Source organism: Marmota flaviventris, chromosome 13, assembly GCF_047511675.1.
Source record: "Marmota flaviventris isolate mMarFla1 chromosome 13, mMarFla1.hap1, whole genome shotgun sequence".
Taxonomy (NCBI): domain Eukaryota; kingdom Metazoa; phylum Chordata; class Mammalia; order Rodentia; family Sciuridae; genus Marmota; species Marmota flaviventris.
This window is the reverse complement of record NC_092510.1, coordinates 26,988,918-27,010,303: the sequence shown is the minus strand read 5'-3', so window position 1 is coordinate 27,010,303 and position 21,386 is coordinate 26,988,918. Positions and strand designations below refer to the sequence as shown.

General features: G+C 36.1%; 1 protein-coding gene across 1 annotated transcript in view; it reads right to left on the bottom strand.

Moving 5' to 3' along the window:
- The window catches only part of LOC114105010 (guanine nucleotide-binding protein G(q) subunit alpha), a 286,367-nt gene that overhangs the window by 180,379 nt on the left and 84,602 nt on the right, over positions 1–21,386 (bottom strand). Inside the window, exon 2 of the mRNA XM_027951350.2 lies at positions 4,234–4,418. Within this exon, the coding sequence (XP_027807151.1) occupies positions 4,234–4,418 (185 nt within the window). The remainder of the gene's footprint in view (positions 1–4,233; positions 4,419–21,386) is intronic.

The following is a 21,386-nucleotide window of genomic DNA, read 5'->3' as shown; positions in this document are numbered from 1 at the left end:
TTCCCAAGAAGAGTCCTGGAGAGATGATAAAGTGGTCAACCAAGCTCAGAAAAAGATGGATGACTCATCAAGTTGGCCAGGAAGTGCCTTTAGAATTAAAAAAAAAAAAAAAAAAAAAAAAAACTTTAGATAAACATTTAAAGAAAAAAAAAAAAAACAGAAAACTCTCAAAAATTTGTAGATGCAGGAATAGCAGACTGTCTATAGTATTGAGCAGCCAGAAATGCTATTAAAATCACTGTCACCAGCACCCCCACAAAGGCTGTATCTGAGTTTGAACTCTAAACGAACACACACACACACACACACACACACACACACACACCTATGCAGACATAAATATTGTAATCACTTATGGGATTTAAAAGTAAAGCAAGAAAAATTCCTCCAATGGATTATAGTTTGCTGTCAAAACAAATCTGTTACTTATTGTCTGTTTGTTTGTTTTTTTTTAATATTTTAGAATGGACACAAGTTTTAGAAAGGTAAAAGCTACAAACTATAATACAATAATTTAACCACGGCTTCATCTGTTTGTTCAAGTTCTGGAGGAAAATAGAGTTGGAAAAGATTTTGGAGGTTGTAGGGTCCATCACTTGCTTCACTTTAGCCAAATTACTTTTTAAAATTTCACGTCAAAAATATATTCTATTTTTTAACACATTCAGATAAGGATATTTCTCTACCTCCCTTAGTATCCCATTTCAATGACTGTCACTCTGAGGAAACTTTTTTCTGAGATACCTCCTAAATATGGTCTTATTATTTAAGTTACATTCTGTTTATTTTATTCTTTTTTTTTTAATTTTTTATTGTTGGTTGTTCAAAACATTACATAGTTCTTGATATATCATATTTCACACTTTGATTCAAGTGGGTTATGAGCTCCCATTTTTACCCCATCTGTTTATTTTATTCTTAATCAAGATGTGAAGTTTATAGTGTTCATAGTCTCCATCATGACAATTCATCTAATTATAACTCCCAAGCTTCCAAAAATATCTACAAGGTATCTTCACATACTTTATCTATTTAACACTTGAAACAATCATATGATATTTTTGCCCTATTCTACAAATGAGAAAATTCAGACTGAGAAAGTAAAGAAACTGAGGCTCAGGGAAGAAATGTGACAAGTTCAAGGTTACTTAGCAATTCAATGCTTGAGTTAAAACTCAACTTTATCCTTCTTGTATAATCGTTACTAAGTCACTACTCCCCTGAATAAGACATTATATTTTAGGACAGGCTTCTATACAGAATAGAGAATCTTATGTCATTTTCTGCTGCTATAAATTTGCCTTTTTTTTTTTTTTTTTTTTTTTTTTTTGCCAGTGGAGGGCTGTGATTTTTGCCTGCATCATTCCTCTCATTCTGCTAACTGTACCCAGATTTCCCCTGGGATTGTCAATCACTTTACTCAGCCTCCACCTGTCCAAAGAGCTTGCACAGAATCCAGGCCAGACAACTCAAGTACTTTTTCCAAGGAATTTGAATCTTGAGTAAGTAACAGAAGACTGAAACTTGTCAGAGCTCATCACATCTCACAGATGAGTTCCCCAGGCACTCTGATTTCAAAGGTCTAGTCCTTCAGCTTCTCCTCTCTTATCCCCATGAGCTCATATTACTATAAATTATTTTTCTACTTAAGTTGGGTAGTATTGGCTTTTGGTTGCATGCAAGCAAAGAACCTTCATAAAACAACTATCAGGATGAACAGATAAAAAATATATATCTATATCTATTAATTCTGCCTTTATTGTGGGCTGTAATTAGACGAGTGAAAAATATCAAAATGAAATTAGCCTTTTGGCATTTTGTAAATTATGAAAATTCTCTCATGCTGAAAAAAAGAAATTTATTATTCAATTGATCAAAAATAGAAATAAGTTGGTATGTTCTTCAAAATTGTAGTGTTTTGCTTTTTGTTTGTTGTTGGAAAAATGAAAAATGGCTTCTGAAATCTGGAATTTTTCAGGAAACAGAAAATTCAGAAAGCACAAGGTACTCTCCTGGGACAAGTCCTTCCCTAGAATTGTTCAAGAGAGACAAGAGATACTGTACCACTGGTCCTCTGAGCATCCCTCTACCCTTAACCACAGCTTCATCTGTGGAAGAAGGGAAACAGCCCTCAAAACTCCTGGCAAGTTAGTCAAAAGCAGCTGCAGCCAAGTTGCTAAATGAGCCCTGGTCATCAAACTTCCAAGTCTAAAAGGAGAAACTACAAGTTGATTATCCTTTATTCCAAATGCTTGGGACCAGAAATGTTTACAATTTTGGATAATGGAATATTTGCTATACATAAAGAGAGCTCAAATAACACACAGCAGGAAATACTCTTCATTGTGTTACATGAACAGGGCATAAGTTTTACACTATCTTCTACATGACTATGTAATAAATAATCTTCCTATAAATTCTAATATCAGAGCAAGACCCTGAAAAATTCTTTTCAAGCATCTAATATAAAAGATTTGTCGGTAAAACTTTGGTTGAGTTTATTAAATTTCAACATGTAAACCAGCAAGTTTGTATGTTTGTGTTTGGTAAATAATATACATAACACACATGACAACTTGGTCAGAATTAATCATATTATCAACTGATTTTTGAGACTGGGAACATCACTAGCATTAAAAAAAGAGAGTGAAGAAAAAAGAAAAACAACTTCCTCCAACAGAATTTTTCTCACAACCACAAAGAAATAAGCATGCCACCTATTCCAGACTCTACACTGAGATTTCTGAAGAGCTTACTAAAGTTCAGGTACCCTGTTCCTGGGCTCATAAAGCTGCCCAGCTCTTTTCACATTTCAGAGTACAAGCGGGAGGGATTACCCATGGAGGATTTCTCTGTTACTTGTGGAGACTCTTATTGCCATTGGAAAATGAAGTATGACAGTATCAATTAGATAAGAAACTGCCAGTGAATTTCAAGGAAACATTCACGAAAAAGAAATGCCTGATTTTAAGGTCACCTGAAATATTTAGAAACCTTTGGATTATAACAGAGATGAAGGTACATAGAACTGCCTTGTTTTACCTCCAGATTCATTTTTGTGAGTTCTACCTCAGTTTATGAGTCACATTGAGCATGCCAACTTTTGGCTATTACATACTGATCATGGAAAATGGAAATATCCTTTATGGATTTATCAAGAGTACTAAGAGAATGAAAGTTCTTATTGAAGGTTTGAATATAATTATAGGTAAAAATGCAATGTTTTGTCAACAAATAGTGAGGCTTTCCATAAGACCTGCACCTATAAGCCCTAAGAAGCCAAGATAGCACCCACAGAGAATATATACCATAAGGGGATGTACTGACTAGTAGGAAGGGAAGAAAGCAGACTATAAAAGACATTTCTACAAATTCCAAATAGATTTTCCTTTCTTCAGGCTGGGGCCTCTGCAAGTGCTGGTACAACCTGGCATAGCAATAGTCCCTGCCTATGAGCTTTCTACAGGGCAACTGCAGTAAAAACTCTAACATGAAGTACCCTGAGATGCACCAACCTTCTTTAGTATATGATCTCTATGATATTCAGAGGGTAAGCAATTATAGCATTTGTTTTCATGAACTAAAAATGTTAGATACTGAAAAGGTTAACTGTTTTCTAAGCCAAAAATTTTAATCATTTTATTTCTCCTAATCCTTTCTCAAGAGATTTTTATAAGTTTCCATTACTTTAACACAATTGAAGGGAAACATGTTGGAAAGGTATTGGAAGTGACAGATGGGCTCATGTTGAAATAAAATGAAGCCTGTGGCACTACTGAAAGGAAGTCACGAAATTCAAAATTAAACCAGACAGAATGGTCTTGAGCTTGTTTTTTTCTTTTTCAAAGAAACACAAACAGTGGGAAGTTGAAGCAAGGCCATCACCTCTTTGAATTCCTATACCTTGGCCACTCTGTATGATTCAACTGTCTCCTTAATGTAATGTGCTCCCCTGAATTTTAAACCTCTCTATATTTATTATCAAACATCCAAATACCAGTCTTTCACTAGCATCACTAAACACAATTCCAGTTTTTTGTAGGTATAACTTCAAAGATTTTTTTTAAAAAATGCATTTACAAACAACTCAACATCCATTAAATGTCTTAAGATGAGATGAAAAATGTACATTTCAAAAATCCACTGAGCATTCAAGACATGTGAAGAAACCACTCTCACTGCTGCATTACTGTGGACTACTTTGCAACAGTTCCACCAAGGAGTCCCACCTACCTTGTTGTGCTCATACTTGTACGGGATCTTGAGTGTGTCCATAGCTCTGATCATGGCCTGCATTGCTGTGAAGATGTTCTGATACACCAGTTTGGTGAAGCCCCTTTTGTCTTCATCAGAGTATCCTGACCCATGGATGATTCTCATCTGCTTGATAAATGTACTCTTGCCACTCTCTCCTGTTCCTGAAATACAGACAACAGTAGCACATTAGACCACAACACTGTCTCAGTCTTCCCATAACTGAATTAGACACAATGGCTTGGATATGACATCCCTAAAACATGAACACTTAGCAAAACTGGACAAACCAGAGTTCACTTCAAAGGCAGATGAGCTCGAAAGAGAATAAACAAAATGAAAACCTGTCACCACTCAGCATGGAATTTTGATAGTGATATGTAACCATGTATCTTGTAAGAAATTATGACAACACCGTCTTTTAACTTGATAAAGCTCTTTTCCCTGAAGAATATTTGAAATGCTTCCAGGATTCTGATTTGCTTACTCAGGATTTAGATTTGGAAATGACAATATATTTGTATGAATGCTATTCAGAGAGATAAAGGAAAAAGGGCCTAAAATTTCTAGGCATTTCTCTAATGTTGAAATGGGATATAATTAGAGCACGGTATCCTGGAAAGAGAAGAATAGGGTTCATGTTTCTAGACAAGCAAGTATTCACCATATTTATATTCCCTTTCTGTTATCGTAAGCCTGACAGTAATACCTATCAGAGTCATATTAGAAGAAACAAGATGAGAAGAGGAAATCATTTCCCCAAATGTCAATATATGTATTCTACAAAGAATCTAAAACTATCTATCTAAAAACTTCATTCTCTAAATAGAAGTGGCATTTTTTTCAAATTCCTTTCTCCCTCCCTATTCTCATTCCCTTTCAAATTATCTTAGGATTTCCAAAACAATAAATGACTTTGCTTTCTCCCAACAATGTGAAGAAAATAAAAATGTGCATTTAGATATTAAACACTGAAGAAGAGAATGAAACACAGGATAACCTTATGACCAAGAGCCTTAATAGCCTTGCCTCCCAGGATGCTAGGAAACAATAGAAAGAAAGGAAAGGACAGCAGGGAAGGAAGAGGAAGGGAGGAAGGGAAATCAGAAGCTAGGAATACAACATCTGTCCTAATTCTTTTTGTTTTTCTGATGGTTGCATTTCATTACTATCTTTATAAATAATCACAAAAATTCAAATAAGTATTACAGTTTTCATCAAAGGACTCTTAAATGGCTGCAGATGTCTTGGTGAGCACAGACTCCTCAGATGGTTACAATGTAGAATGATTTCTACCGAGCGTCAAACAGGAGGTTTCTTTATAATTTTCCTGTGACTTAATAAGGTTATATGGAATTTCTTGAAATATATATTTAACACTGCAATGTGAGTGCTATCACTTTTTTTTTTTAAATGGGTCTCATTATGTTGCACAGGCTCCCAAACTTCTGAGTTCAAGCGATCCTCCTGTCTCAGCCTCCAGAGTACTGGGAGTACAGGTACATGCCACTAGGACCAGTTTAGCCTATTTTAATAGAATTAGTCTAAAGAGTTTCAAATGAATATTTTATAATCTCAGCAATGAATACTGGAAAATCACATAAAGTATCTGAAAAGTAGAATCTCTAGTGAAAATAGTTACAAACAATTTCTTAAATAATTTAAATAATTCCTTAAAGAAAGAAGCCAGTATCTTTACTTTCCTATGCAATTAAAAGAATGTTAAAAAAAAAATTCTAATTGCTTCTTCATTATCACTGTCCCAGAGCCAAAGGTTTGATCTGAGGGATCAACTGTAGACATGATCAACAAACCACAATCTCTGTCAGTTCTTTCCACAACAAAAACAGAAGCGATCTTAATTTGTTAATTTAATGGTATAGGAAAAAAAAAAAAAAAAAAAGGAAAGAGAATCAGGTAACAGGACTTTGTTTCTCCTGGGACGACTTGAGGAATTTTTATGAGAAAGAAAGAAAGGAAGGAAGGAAGGAAGGGAGGGAGGGAGGGAGGGAGGGAAGAAATATAAACTACATTGGCTGCTATCTCATTTAAACCATGTTAGGCAAGAGCAGTCAAAGCTTAACATGACTTGGCCCTAGTTACCAAGCACCTGGCACAGTCCACAGCAGCATATTACAATAATGCGGACTCCAAGTAGGGGAAGAACACAGGACCAATGAATGAACTGGGAAGAATTAGAAGGAGAAAAAAATAATTCAAACAAATCAACTCTAAGGAAGATATTTTCCTGTTATTGGAAAACACACCCAAGGTTCCTTTCTCTTGCACAGTGCCCCAGGAGATTGGGGTTTCAGCTATGGGTTTCAACAACAGCTCTCTTGTCCTTTGCTTTTTGCTTGTTTATAAAAGAGGTCAACATGGAAAAGCATCTGACAATATAAGACCCCCAGAAGAGGCACCACCCACAGATTGCCCAACCGAGTTCAAGCTGACCCACAGAATAATAAGATACACTATGGTTGTTCAGACCACTAAATTTTGTTATTTTGGCTGGGGCAACATTGTTGAGAATTAAAGTAGGAATTTTCTAAGTCCTGAGAAGCACTTGGCTCATAGGTGTTTGTGGAATAAAAGAGAACAGGGACCCACACAGACTAGCAATTGTCATGAAGCTTCAGGATACCTGAACACATGGGGGTTCCTATAGGGTGGTACACTGGGAGACCACATGTAGGTGCTTGCTCCTTCCCTCATACCTTGCCTTATACATTTCTTCATTGGGTATTCATTGTTCTCCTTGGTAATATTCTTTATAATAATGAAGTAGGGGAGGAGGAAGAAGATGACAACGAAACGATGATGACAGAGAGTAGGAGAAAGAGGGAGGGCATGCCCCCATGCCTCCCTTCCATCCCTAAAAGGGCACCACAGATGTGCTATGTCCCCTTCCAAAAGCTACAGCTCCTGAAAGGTGGCCTCCCTGGGTTCTAGTAACTGCTCCCTTTCCTTGCCTGGCTCTTCTAGACCTTACTCCCTGTACCTGGTCCACATCCTTGTAAACAGTTGCTTTATAAAACTCTTCTCAGTGCTTCCTGCTAAAACTATGACTAATCAAATACTGAAAAGAAAATAGATTAATAAGATTAAGGATAGGGAATGGAGAGTACATTCTCTTACTCTTCTTTCCTTCCCTCTATAAATCTTATTTATAAGGTACTCTGTAGTTTACAAAGTGCATTCTCTTCAGTAACTCACGCTCATGACACTTTTGTCAATGCCAACTGTGATGAAGAAACAGGTGTCACCCAGTGAAAAAAATGATAAAGTCCAAACCAGAATCCAGAGTTGCTAGCTCTTCCCCCAAGTACTAATACACCACTGATCAGTCAGAGCACACGCATCTGTATGCATACACACTCACACACACACACACACATCTCCAATACCAACAAGGAATAGAGTGGCTTACACTTTTTAAATATTCCCTATCTTAAAAATGAAACAGAAATTTGTATTCAACAAATTTGTATTCAACACATTGACATTTTATCCTCTCAAAATCTATAAGACAGGTATCTATTCTTTTTCTACAGAAAAGAAAAGGCCCTGGACAGGTGAGGCAACATGGCTAAGAAGATATAGCTAAGCACAGCTGGACCACAGCTTAAGTCCAGCCTTTGGATGTTTAGTCCCAGCCTAGAAGGATGTTCAGTCCCACAGTTGCTCCCAATCCAAGCAATTAACTTCAATCCACCATGTAAAAATGAGCTATACCCAATTTTTATCCATTCAACATAATTTTAAAAGGTACTTCAATTAATGGAGACTCATTCTGAATCTTAGTACTACCTTCCAAAGGAACAGCCACCCCTTCTAAGTAAATTTCACTTCCAAGCTTCATACTCACACTTTGCTTCTATTTTTTTATTTATTGCATAAATATATCAAATTTAAAGTAAAGGCAAAGCTTCAGGTAACAGAAAATCTGTGTGGTGCAATACTACAGGTAGAATGATAAAAGTAGTAAATTAAAGCATTATTCTGTACTAATATTAAGACAAAAAAGAAAAGTACATAAACTAAGACACTGAAAGCAACAAATTGTTTCTTTGTTCGGTGAAGTTCTATTGTGTAATAAGTGTATAAAACAAATTTCAAATGCCTTTCCCCTATTTTTAAAGAATTATACAATATTCTCAGTTTGAGATAGTAAATTATTTAAATAATTTGCTCATAATATGAAAAAAGTGGTACAATTTAAAAAACACATTTTTTTCAAATTACATAAAATTATGTTTTCTACTGACATATGAAAAATTTAAGATGGTTTATAATTTATTCGCCTCTGAATTAACAAAAGCAGACTTTTCTACTAGTAAACTACTTCTGAATTTAGTAATGGTTAATGTCCTTTCACAAAACAGGGCAATGAAAGGCACAAATAACTCTGAGCAATCTAAAGACATACAACTTTGTTTCCAAGACCAATGCAAAGTAAAATCTAGCAAAGAGAACTCATGTTCAAGCAAGGGAGCAGATTCTTACTTTTGCTAATTTGAGTATAACAATTAAGTCATTCAATAATTTTAACAAGCAAAGCCAACACACCTGAGGGTAAGTCCCACAAAAACCCTGCTCTCTCCTTCAAAGTTCTCTATAAATATAGCTTTTAAAAAAAATGTCCCCAGAAAAGTCATTTGTGCCTTCAGGCAAGTGCTCTGCCTTTTTTATCCCAGCTCACCAAAATACTCTAAAATGAGTCTATTTAATAATCAAGCCATTAAAAAGCAACTTCATTTTGTATGTATAACTAGATGTGAATGATACTAATTTATTTTTCTTTCCTACTCAGTGGATCTAGATAAAGCACAGAGGAATCCCCAGTTCATTTCACATAGACTACCATCATAACAAACATTAAGTATACATTTAATATCCTACAATGGAATGTACATTACTTTGTAAGTTTTTAGACAATACTGTATTATTAGGTGCACACACACATACATACAAGCACCCACACAATCCCATGATTCCATTTTAGTCTTTCTATGCCACTATCTTTTCAGCACAACAGGATTTCCATATACAAATGCTGCCATAGATTCATATTTACTCTATATAACCCATTGACATAAAGCACCAATATGTTTACAGTGATTATTTTGCCCATTTGCAGGATATAATTGGCTGTTGCATCTTTCAAAAAAAGACTTTTAAGTCAGTCATACAGTATCAGTTTCTTTTCCTGCAGTGCTAGAGATTGAACTCACCCCTGAATGGCATCTTCTTAATGGTCATGAATTAGCATTTATTGTTGGAAAAAATCATGGACTCACTCATTTCTCACATTTAAACTGGATTTTTGGACTACTCTCTTACCAAAAGAGCTCTAAAGGACGATCCATATATGCTACATATTTCTCAATGCCCTAAAAATGTCACTGCTATGGTCATTGCTCTGATGAACTCTGGTGCCTCAATTCCATACAAGGGCTCTGGAAAACAATCAGACACTAGGAACTCCAAGGTCCACCTGGTTCGTGCTTTCTATGCTACAACAAAGGAAGAAAACACATTTTAGCAGGGCCTCTCACAGGCTGAGGGAGGACCATACCACTTCCACTTTTTGTTTCAGGTTCCCAGGAAAAAGAAGAAATGACAAAACAGAGAAACAAAAACTGTGGTATTTAAAATTGTACAATGAATATATTCATTTCATCCTGCCAGGTCCTTTCATGACTGTATTTGGAGATGTTGTCAAACCATCAGAAGTCTACAACTGAAGTCCTTAATGAATATGAAGGCTCAGGCCAATGCCCTGCCCTGTTCTCTGGATTGGCCAGCGCCCCAGTAAAGAATGGATAAAAACAAAACCCAAGTCTCACAGAGCTGAATTATAATTAAGCAACTGTACTTCAGGTCTGCTGTTTTAGGCCAAGAGTGTGAAACATGGAATCTCAGCACCACCAAAGCTGAACTTGGGCTACTTCCATGTAATCTTGGATAAAGTCAAAACATATTTCAAAGACAAATTTCCTAACTATGAGTACCTATTACCCCACACCTGCACAGAAGAGATTCACTGAGATGAAAGTGAATTAATAAGGGTCCAATACAATCCAATTTTTTCCACATTCCAAGCCATATCTATTAAAATTCATATATTCTACCTTCTGCACATTCTGCTCCACTTAAATAATAAACTTCCATTTGAAACCAAGCATCTCTGACATCAAAGTCACCATACCTGTCTTCTGAAGGAAAGGGTTGCATGCACTTAACCTTTTATCCCCAGCACAGTCTCGCAGAAGACCCCAAACAGTTAAAAAAAAAAAAAAAAAAAGGCAGCAGAAAAATTAATGGAGCTTAGTATCACTGACTGCGAGCAGAAACTGAATGGACAGGGAAGTAAGGAGTAACAAGAACTATCAATAATAAATAAACCAGTTAAGCTGTTTTTAAGGGGAATACAGGCAAATTTTTGAAAGTATTGGAAGATCACATGGTCCTGGGTATCTCAAAGTGGTTAAATCCTCCTAGAAAAGTTACCTGATAGTCCTTCCAAGATTACTCAAAGATGGAAGAGCTTTTCCAAGTATCTCCATGGTAAATATATGTGTACTAAAACCAAGGAGCAACTGGTTGCAACAATCTTCTGAATATACTAAAAACCATGAATCTGTACACTTTTAAATGGTAGATTACATGTTGTATAGATTTCAAGCATTCTCTCTCTCTCTCTCTCTCTTTCTCTCTCACTCCTTCTCTCTCTCTCTCTCCCCTTCCCTTCCCCCCTCCCTCCCTATTTTAACACCAGTATAGTTTAGAGGAGAACAGGAAGTATACATGAAGTTTCATGCTAAAACCTCTTCAGGAGGTTACTTTGAGCTGATGTGCTCAACCTTCCCCATCTTCCCCACTAGGAGTGCATGTTCACTCTCTTCTGTCTCTGGGTGTATTTCAGAGAAACAAATTAAGGAGCCCTAAACTCTGATTTTACAAAGAAAGAAAGTGACTCATTAAAAGGTTCTGGGGGTTGACAGCTAATTAGGAAGAAGATGGACCAGCATCTACCAAGATCTCCTATCTGTTCAGGGTTCGGGATCTTGTATCTTAATACACTAAACATTTTTCCTATTTATGAAAATTGTAAATATTAATTACAGAAAACTTGCTGGATGTGGTGGCGCAGGCCTATAATCCCAGGGGCTCAGGAGGCTAAGGCAGGAAGATGGCAAGTTCAAATCCAACCTCAGCAACGGCAAGGTACTAAGCAACTCAGCGAGACCTTGTCTCTAAATAAAATACAAAATAGGGCTGGAGATGTGGCTCAGTACTTGAATGCCCCTGAGTTCAATCCCCAGTACAAAAAAAAAAAAAAATTATAGTAAATTTCTGTAATTTGGAAAAAAAAAAAACACTGGAACAATATTATGTTATTTTTCACTTATTATATTGATAATTATTTCATGATATTAATTATTATTCAAAAATGGTTAAGAGTGGTTGTCAGGAAGATTCTCTTAAGGAGGTGTTATGATTTAACAATTCCCCGGCATAAAACATTTCAAGTATTGCTAGCTTTCCACTTGTATAAACATTGTTCTGATAAACATCCCTAAACAAAAATTTTTGCCCCAATCTCTGCTTCCTTAGGAGAATATCATAGAAATGTAATTAAGTGCAAGGATGTCACCTTCTGTGATGGCCGTCCTATAGTTGTAAGCAGCTATTTCAGGCCCTTCTCTTTTCTCTCCTTTGAAAAGGCTACATTTGCTGGACAGAGTGGCGCTCACCACCTATAATCCCAGCAACTCATGAGACTGAGGCAGGAGGATCACAAATTTGAAGCCAGTCTCAGCAACTTAGCTAGAACCTGTCTCAAAAACAACAACAACAACAAAAAAAAAAAAAAAAAAAAAAAAAAACAATTTTTTTTAAAGGGCTGGGTATGTGGCTCAATGGTAAAGAATACTTGAGTTCAATCCCCAGTATCACAAAAATAAAAACAAAATTTTTTTAAATATATTGAAAAACAAAAAAGAATCTTATTTTCATTTACATCTTTACTTGTGTAAGAAGCACATTTCATAATTTTCTTGCCCATTTGTATTACTTCTATGAACCTATCTTTAAACAATTATTTAAGAACTTGCTAATTTTTTAGTTGTAAATAGACACAATATCTTTATTTTATTTATTAATTTTTATGTGGTGCTGAGGATCGAATCCAGTGCCTCATGCATGCAAAGTAAACGCTCTACCACTGAGCTACAACCCCAACCCATAACTTGCTATTTTCTTACAGTGTTTTTTTTTAAACAATTTAGTTTTTAGAATAAAATTATTGGTTGATTACAAATATTTCCCCAACTTGTCATTTCTTTAAATTTTGTGCATAAATTTAGTATTTGCATTGAATTCATTCACTTATTTTCCTTTTGATTTCTTTCATTTATGTTCTTTAAATGTTTCAAATGTATTTTATGCTAGTTTTCATGGTTTTATATTTTACACTTACCTATCTACACTTAAGTGCTGCAATGTTTTGTTTATAACTCAAAAAAACTTTTTCCCAAAATCATTCTACATTTTAAGGTCATGTTGTCACAGATATTTCTAAACATAATGGAGTATCTGACCCTAACCAGAAGGTGATTCATGTCCCCTTATGTGTTCCCAAATGGTGATCAATAAAACATGTGGACCATGATGGGTCTTCTAAAATATGTCACCAGCACAGTCATTCTGCTGCCTCCTTGTCATGTTCCTGATAAAATCAGCAGACCAGCATTTCCATCCCTAAGCATTAGATTCACTGCACATTTATTAAACAAACTCAAAAACAGCAAAGAAAATATTCCAGAATGTTAAATATCCCAATATCTGCAGATACCAATCTGCAGTTTGAAGCGTGACAGCAAAACCTACACCAATTTCTTTTTCCTTCTTTACAGTTTCAAAGGTAGACAATTCATTCTTACCTTAGATTTTAGTAATCTCAACATACAACTTTTTACTTTCCTTGTTGAGAATTTGTACTTAAAGATGAACTTAGTAAATTCTCTTTGGTATATCTGAATTGCCAGCATCATCACTCGTGCTTTGGGACCATTATTACATAAAATAAGGTTACCTGAACACAAGCACTACAATAGATCTCCTAACCAAAATAGCCATAAGGAACTAACAAGCTGGTAGCTTACACAGTGTGGATACACCAGACAAAAGGATGGTTCACATTCAGGCAGGATGTAGGGGACAGCATCAGATTTCATCATGATACTTAGAACAATGCCAATTTAAAACATGAATTGTTTATTTCTGGAATTCTCTCATTTAATACTTTCAGACCACAGCTGACCAGGAGTAAATGAAACTACAAAACGTGAAACCACAGATAAGGGAAGGAGGGGGCCTGCTATACTTACTTTACAACTCCACTATGAGTTTTCAGTGAGTTAATCCAAGTAAAACAGGGCCTGGCACACAGTCAATAAACACTAGCTATGATTTATGGTGAAAAATAACTGAAGAAAATAGTATGATATGGGGCTGGGGGTGGAGATGCCAAAAACTGAGTAATCAAAAGAAATAGCATTTTAGTATTTTTTAAAATGAAAAATGCCAGGATTAGGGATATAGCTCAGTGATTACGTACATACTTAACATGCTTGAGGTCAATCCCCAGCACCACAAGAAAACAATAAGCCACTTCCAGAAAACAAAACAAACTAACTACAAAAATAATGAATTTTTTTTAATGCAAAAAAAGAAAAGAAAATCCATGGTGAACAAGGCAGCATGGCTAACACTGTTGAGCTCCACTACACTTGGCAACTAATAAACTACCTTATCAGGACCAATTGGGCAAGGTCCTGATTCAATTCTCTATTCCCCCCCAAAAAAACAGACAAAATGATTCCCAGTATCTCAATACTATTTTTTGGTACTGGGGATTGAACTAAGGGACACTTTACCACTGAGCTATGATTGAGTCCATTTAATTTTTATTTTTTGAGATAGAACTCCACTAAGTTGCTAAGACTCTCCCTAAATTGCTGAGTCTGGCCTCAAACCTGTGATCCTCCTGCGTCAGCCTCCCAAGTCACAAATTAATGGGATTATAGGCCAGTAACTCAATATTTAAATATTTAAAGCCACAGTGTTTGGAGATGTTTGACTTGAACTGCTTATTCATAATTTTAATGGGTGTGTCCTGCGTAAAAAATATTCTTCCAGGCATCAAGGATACAAGACAGACACAGTGCATTCATATAGATAACATGCAAATGTGAACCGATGATATACTAATAAATGAATAATAACATATCTGATGGCAATGTGGGGTATGTATTTAAAAATAAAAGGATAATGGAATACTGAGTGGCCTGGCTACTGCTTTAATTTGAGAAACCAGGCAAAGCCCTTCTAGGAAGGGGCACTAAAACTAATGCCTGCATATTCCAGATCCAAACACAACAAAGTCAGAAGGAAACAGCATTCCAGGCAGTAGACCAGCTGAAATGGGAGCTGAAGTGGGAACACATTTAGTTGACAGGTTAGAAGTACAAGCACACAGTGGCCAAGGCAGACATGGTGGGTAGTGAGAAAAGAGGTAGGAGGTAAAGCAGGAGTGCTGGCTGCAGAGGCAGGGGCCAAGTCACACGGAGCACTGTAGTTCAGGACATGAGATCAGATTTTATTCTAAGCACACTAGACAGCTTTGGAGAGTTTTAACCAGGGAAATGATATGGTTTGATTTATGGTAAGAAAATAATGGGTTGTAAGAACAAGTTAGAGGGTATTCCAGTAATCCAAACAAAAAAAAAAATATAATTGAGACAAAGATGGCAGGAAAACCAAGAAAAGTGACATATTTTAGATAATAGATAAGACATGAGTGGTAATGGGAAAAAATGAAATAAGGAGAATGCCTATATTTCTGGCCTGCGTAGCTATATTCTTAGAGAAGTCTAAAGAAGAAAGCATTTGGGGAAAGAGTACATTCAACTTGAAATGTGTACTTATTCCAACCAAAAGCACTTTTTGTTCACCCGTAGGTTTTGCTGCACTGGAGGACACTCGTGACACAGAGGATGTGATTTATGTCCTACATTCTCAAACAAAGGCAAGGACGCGGCCATGACTGAGCTACTTATGCCAATGGATGAGTCAGAGCAGACTGTAAAGTCTGGGTTATAATTTTACTTCCTATGAGATAAATCAGCTTAGCCAAAGAAAACATAAAAGGTTTGGATCTTTAAGTTATGCGTGTAGACACAATACACACAAGCTTATTTTATAAAGTGGCACCATTGCTATATACATACTTCAGAGAAAACTGGGACGTTCATGGAACATTATTTAGAATGCATGAAGATATCATAAAAATACCAAGTCAAAGCAACATTCTAAGAAAAGGAAACTCTTCAGACTAAATATCCACCCCACAGAATTTAACATTGATTTCTGTTGTTGTTATTCTGGATAATAGAAAATGTGAATGCACACAATCCAGATTTTTAGGTCATAAAAATATAAACTGCATACTATAAAAGTGCAGTGGGTGGAAACAAGGAGATGCATTTTAGAAAAGGAGTGTGTGATTCTCATCGAACCTGGAAATACTTGAAGAAAGTAAGAGAGAATGGCTTACATGATCCTCCCTAAAGGAGAGCAACAAATTAAGATTTAATGTAGAGAAAAGGCTCAACATGGATCTGAACTGTCATTGTCCACTTTACTTTACATTCACCAGGAGATCAACTTCAGGCAGGGGTGTGGCATGCAAAGAGCAGCATCTAAGTCTCCCCATCCCCATGGGAGACAAGAACCTCTACACAAATACTTAGCCTCTGAGAACTAATGATCAGCACACAGGCCAGGATAAACTCAAGGGTTCCCTCCAGCTTTCAGATTTTATGACTATTTTCCTTCTCTGTATGATGTTGTACAGCCTTTAAAAAAAAATCAGTTATATTTCACAAGAAAAATTTCATATTGAAAAATCATTTAACATATATTCAAATATTGACTCAAATGAATTTACTTAAAACTACAGGAGTCATCATTCAGGGTTAATATGTCAAGATACTTTTTTTTTCCCTTTACTCACATGGCTCACTTTGAGCCTGTAAAACTAATTATTTTTTGAGGTAGGGGAATTTAAGGTGCTATAGGGAACAAGCAAATACTGCTCCAAATTAGAGAAGCAATTATCTAGGATGTCTCACAAAATAAACAGGTTTTTAGATATTGAAGAACATGGCTTTTTTTTAAGTAAATTTTGTCTTGATAACTTAAATAATGACACTGAAAATGCTAAGAAGGACTTGTATATGGTCCCAGGCTGCCTTGTAGGCATAAAATTAATAAAAGATCTGGAAAATAGAACAGTGTTATGAAAAACAAGAGCTATTAAATCTATTCCTATAGTGTTACTTACATAACAGGGACTTTCAGAAGTCCACTGTTCATGTAGTATGATGAAAACTAAACTTACAGAAATGTTTCCTTTTGCTTAAAAAGAACATAAATGAAACACACACACACACACACACATACACACACACACACGCACACACACACACACATACCCCAAAACTATGCCTTATTCACATCTTAAAATTCTCACTTGGGGGAAATGTTGAAATGTTGATGTACATCAAAAACCATAGTACCTGCTGGGCAGGGGAGTCTCATGATTAGCATTAATACCACCCAGCAAGGACTCTTGAAACTAATCATTTCCAAATGGCTAATTTAGGAAGATCCAATAACTACGCCAAAGAGAGATACATTAGGACATCATTTGTATTTTCACTTCCCCTGGAAGCATAAAACAAAAATAATTTTTAAAATTCAGCCTTCTTAAAAAGCTGGAACAGTTACCATTGCAAGGAGAAGGAAATGGTCCCTTTGTAGTAGATGTTAGTGAACTTTCAAAATCCTCCGTTATTTTAGATTTAAATTACTCCAAAGCAATCCAATGATGCTTCTTGTACATTCACATGTGCTGTCCAAAAAGAGAGGGGCAACATCTGGCACTACCAAACTGATGTCAAGACAATTTCTCCAAGCCAGTTAAAAGAGTTTCCCTGTGGTTTGTTTCATTAATTTAAATTCTGTCCTGTAATTTATTTAGCCTGACGGCCATATGTTTCTCCAGCACTCAAGCCAGTGACAGTAAGTCATTCAACAGAATGATAGAGGAGTAGGGCCTTTCCATTCAATTTTTCCAGAAATAGCAATGGTCAAGAAAAAAATTGCCTTTCTCCTCACTCTTAAGTAAACTGCAGATGGAAATATGCCTTCCTCTAGCCAAAAAAAAAAAAAAAAAAGAATAGGCATTGCTAAGAAGGCTCATACCTAGACATTTACAGTCTATAGGGACAAAACAAGAAAGGACAGACTTGAAACCAGATTTGCTCCTTGAGGAAATAAAATTAAAGAAAGTACAACAGTGCATTTTATTAACATTTAGTGAGGTTTGTACATTTAATAACTTATTACCATTTGACTGATAAAAGAAGAACTGAAACCAATTACCCTCTTAGTTTAAACTGAGCTTCTCGTCTTTGAGTAGGACCAATAAAACTGATCCACAAAGCAAAATCCTAGAGCTAAAGAAGATGCATCATAACCCAAGATAATGTACAGCACTTAGAAGAGATCTTAGTATGGATCATATGATGTAAAAATGCTGTTCAAATGATGGTAGTATATACTCATATTTTTTAAATAAACTTACTTAATAACATACTAATGTAACATTGGAGGTTGTGTGACAAAAGAGGTCTGAGTTTAAAAACAAAAACCAATCATTTTCTATGCAACTTTATCTCTGAAACAGTTCCTCACAGAAAAGGTAGAAAAGTATGAAGGCATAGAATGAAAGCAGGGGATCATCAGACTGTGTTTACTTAACTGAACCAATAATGAAGTTGACAGAAATTTTTTAAATGAATGCAAAATATTTAAATGAATCCCAAAAAAGGAAAGGAAAGGAAATACAGAATCACTAGGCCTTGCTAAGTACAGTGATATTTCCTGGCATTTGTAAAATCTCTCTCACACAGAGTTGGATTAGGACCTCAAAAACCAAAAACCTGAAGCCTAATGCTGAAACTAGAATAATGAATGACTGGCTTATGCTATTGTCTACCTGCAGCTTTCCCAAAAACATTCCCCATCAACTGTTTTCCCCCCAGTTGCTGTTGGACACAATACCTTTATTTTATTTATTTATTTTTATATGGTGCTGAGGATCTAACAGCACCTCGCATGTGCTAGGCAAGCCCTCTACCGCTGAGCCACAACCCCAACTTCACATCAATTGTTTTTTAAAGGCAATGAGTACACCACATATTAAATGGAATGATTATATAATACTCTAGATCTCCCACAAACAAGTGTTGAACATGGAGGTAAAGAAACTTCCCCTGGTCATGTATTCTTAATAATATTATTATTGAGGTGATCAGGAATTGCTTATATTGTACTATAACTGATACGGGAATTTTATAAAATATGGGTAATGAACTTTCTTCTGTTTATTCAGATGAAACTCACATACCCTACAACTCATCCATTTAAAGCATACAACTCAAAGGGATTTAGTAAATTCACAGATATGTGCTACCATGACTACAATTTTAGAATATGTTCATCTTAGTAGTGAAACCTCTAATGAGCCATCAAACAGCTAACTAGTCAAAATAATCAAGATTACTCAGCCAGATAAGCTTACTAGTAAATGTACACTGTCTCCCCTTAATTTTAATATATATATTTATATGTAGGTTTTGGTACAGTTGCTTTGCTCTTTTCCCACTTAACTTATGCCAGAGTGTGGATGTAATTCAACAGTCTATGAGGTGTGGTTGAAAATTTCTGAGCAGGAGTGAACTTCACCATAGGAGTCCATTAGGAAAACCAGAGGCATGGCATAAATGGATAGTTCCATTTTACAAGGAAGACACAGAACAGAGAAATAGGGCCAAAAAAAGCTCTTGCAAAGGCCCAGACATAAAATTGTGTGGTGAACATAGGCAAAAATAAAGGACTTAATACTGAAAAGGCAGAACAGGCAGGCCGTGGCTGTGGGAGAGTGGGAGGAAGAGGAGTGTAAGAGAACATCAGGACTCCAACATGGAAGGGTGGGAAAATGGTAGAGCCTGTAGCCCCATCAGGGGAATCCAAAAAGAAAACCTGGTGAAAGGGTGAAACTGAGCCACTTTTCAGGTGCTACATTGGTGAATGCACTCCTATGCAGGACGTAGAAGCTAGAAATATATAATTTTGGAAATCTTCCTCCTGAGGATATAGAAGAGGAATGCTACTAACAAAGGATGTTCAACCAATGTTTAAGGCAAGGGCCAAAAGCATATTGGATACTGGTTAATGCAAAGTTCTGAATGCAGTGGAAGGAACAATAGGAATCAGATAGATAGAAGTGGCATGGTCCACTGTCCCTCTGCAGAGAAATGGTACATTAAGGAAGACAGGGCAGGCTGGAGGGATCCTGGGTAAGAGGGCCTGCACAGGCTGTCCTGAGAAAGACAAGAGTACAAATCAAGTCATTTCTGCCTTCCAGAATCATTTACCTCTTTCCTGCTATTCTCTCGTATTAGTTGAGCTACTACACACTCCAAGAACTATAAAGAAAGGATGAAAAAGGATCTAGAAATGCTGAATAAATACACACATTAAGGTCTTTTATGGCAACAGCCATTGTATTCCACCAAGAACACCCACTGGACCAGAAGTATCTTTCCGAATTCTGTTATTGCATGCAACAGCTAGGCCTGAGCCATGTGTCTTTAGTTTGAGCAAAAAATTGTGATCCTGCATCACAAAGAATTGAATGTATCTCAGTTCACCTTACTAAAAGTCATTTATTTTTACTGAAGTTAACTTAGACTTTGGAAGAGTACAATCAGTGTCCTAAACTACTAAGATTAAAGTCCTGTAATTTTACCACTTTGGAACAATATAAAGCTTAAGCAATTCCAAAACACTTAATAAGATCCTCCCTTTCCTCTCCTAATTCATCCCCAGAAACCAATAACCTAAATCACAAATCATTAGCCATAGGAGAGAATCAATTTGGGAGGAAAAATCATTATAAAACTTTAATTTCAGCCTAATTTTTAGGCTGACTTATTGTTGTATCCAACCAAATGAATAAGTCTTCAGAATCAAATATATAATGCCACAGTAAGACTATTTTATAGCCATGTGTTGGGTGTTTGGAGACATGGTTATTGAACTCCTTCACCCATTAAGAATACAAAACCATGTGGAAAGCAATGACCCCCGCCCCCAGCTCCCTACATAGATATTTTGCAGGGGCAGGAAGTGCCAGGGATTGAACCCAGGCACTGGACTACTGAGCCACATCCCCAGCCCTACTTTGTATTTTATTTAGAGACAGGGTCTCATTGAGTTGCTTAGCACCTTGCTTTTTTGAGGCTGGCTTTGAACTCGGGATCCTCCTATCTCAGCCTCCCCAACCGCTGGGATTGCACGTGTGCGCCACTGCACCCAGTCCACATAGATTTTTTTTTTTTTAATCAAATCAAAGAAGTAACTCTGATTGGATTACTTAACACATATGATATCCTGACAGTTAAGGAACAGGATTACCATATAATTTGTCATCCTTAATTGGTAACTTTTGAGAATAAAGGGGTACTATTAAAACTTATGCTAGGATCCTTGGCAAACTGGGGCACACATGATTGTCCTATTAGTAATATTCTGAAATAAAAAAGGATTGGAACAGAACATTTAAGAAGCTTAAGAAAAACAATAGAGGTGAATAATATGGAATATAGAACAAAAATGATTATCAGCACTAGTTCACAACCCTAATTTCCCTTAGGGTGCATACTACAGAGGGAGAACAGGCAAAGTAACATCCCCACTGAAGTGGCATACTTTGCATAGATTCTAGACCAGACCTTCACTGTCTCACAATAAAGAAAAAGAAAGGAAAGTGTTCAAAGTATAGTCTATTCTCTTTTTTAAGCAATACCTTATTATGTCATCATAAAAGAAAATGAGAAGCCTATTTCAATACTATAAGACTAATTAGTTTTTTTATAAAAGTATTAAAATTAAGATAGGTCCACAGAAATGGGAGACCAGATAAACTTATTTTT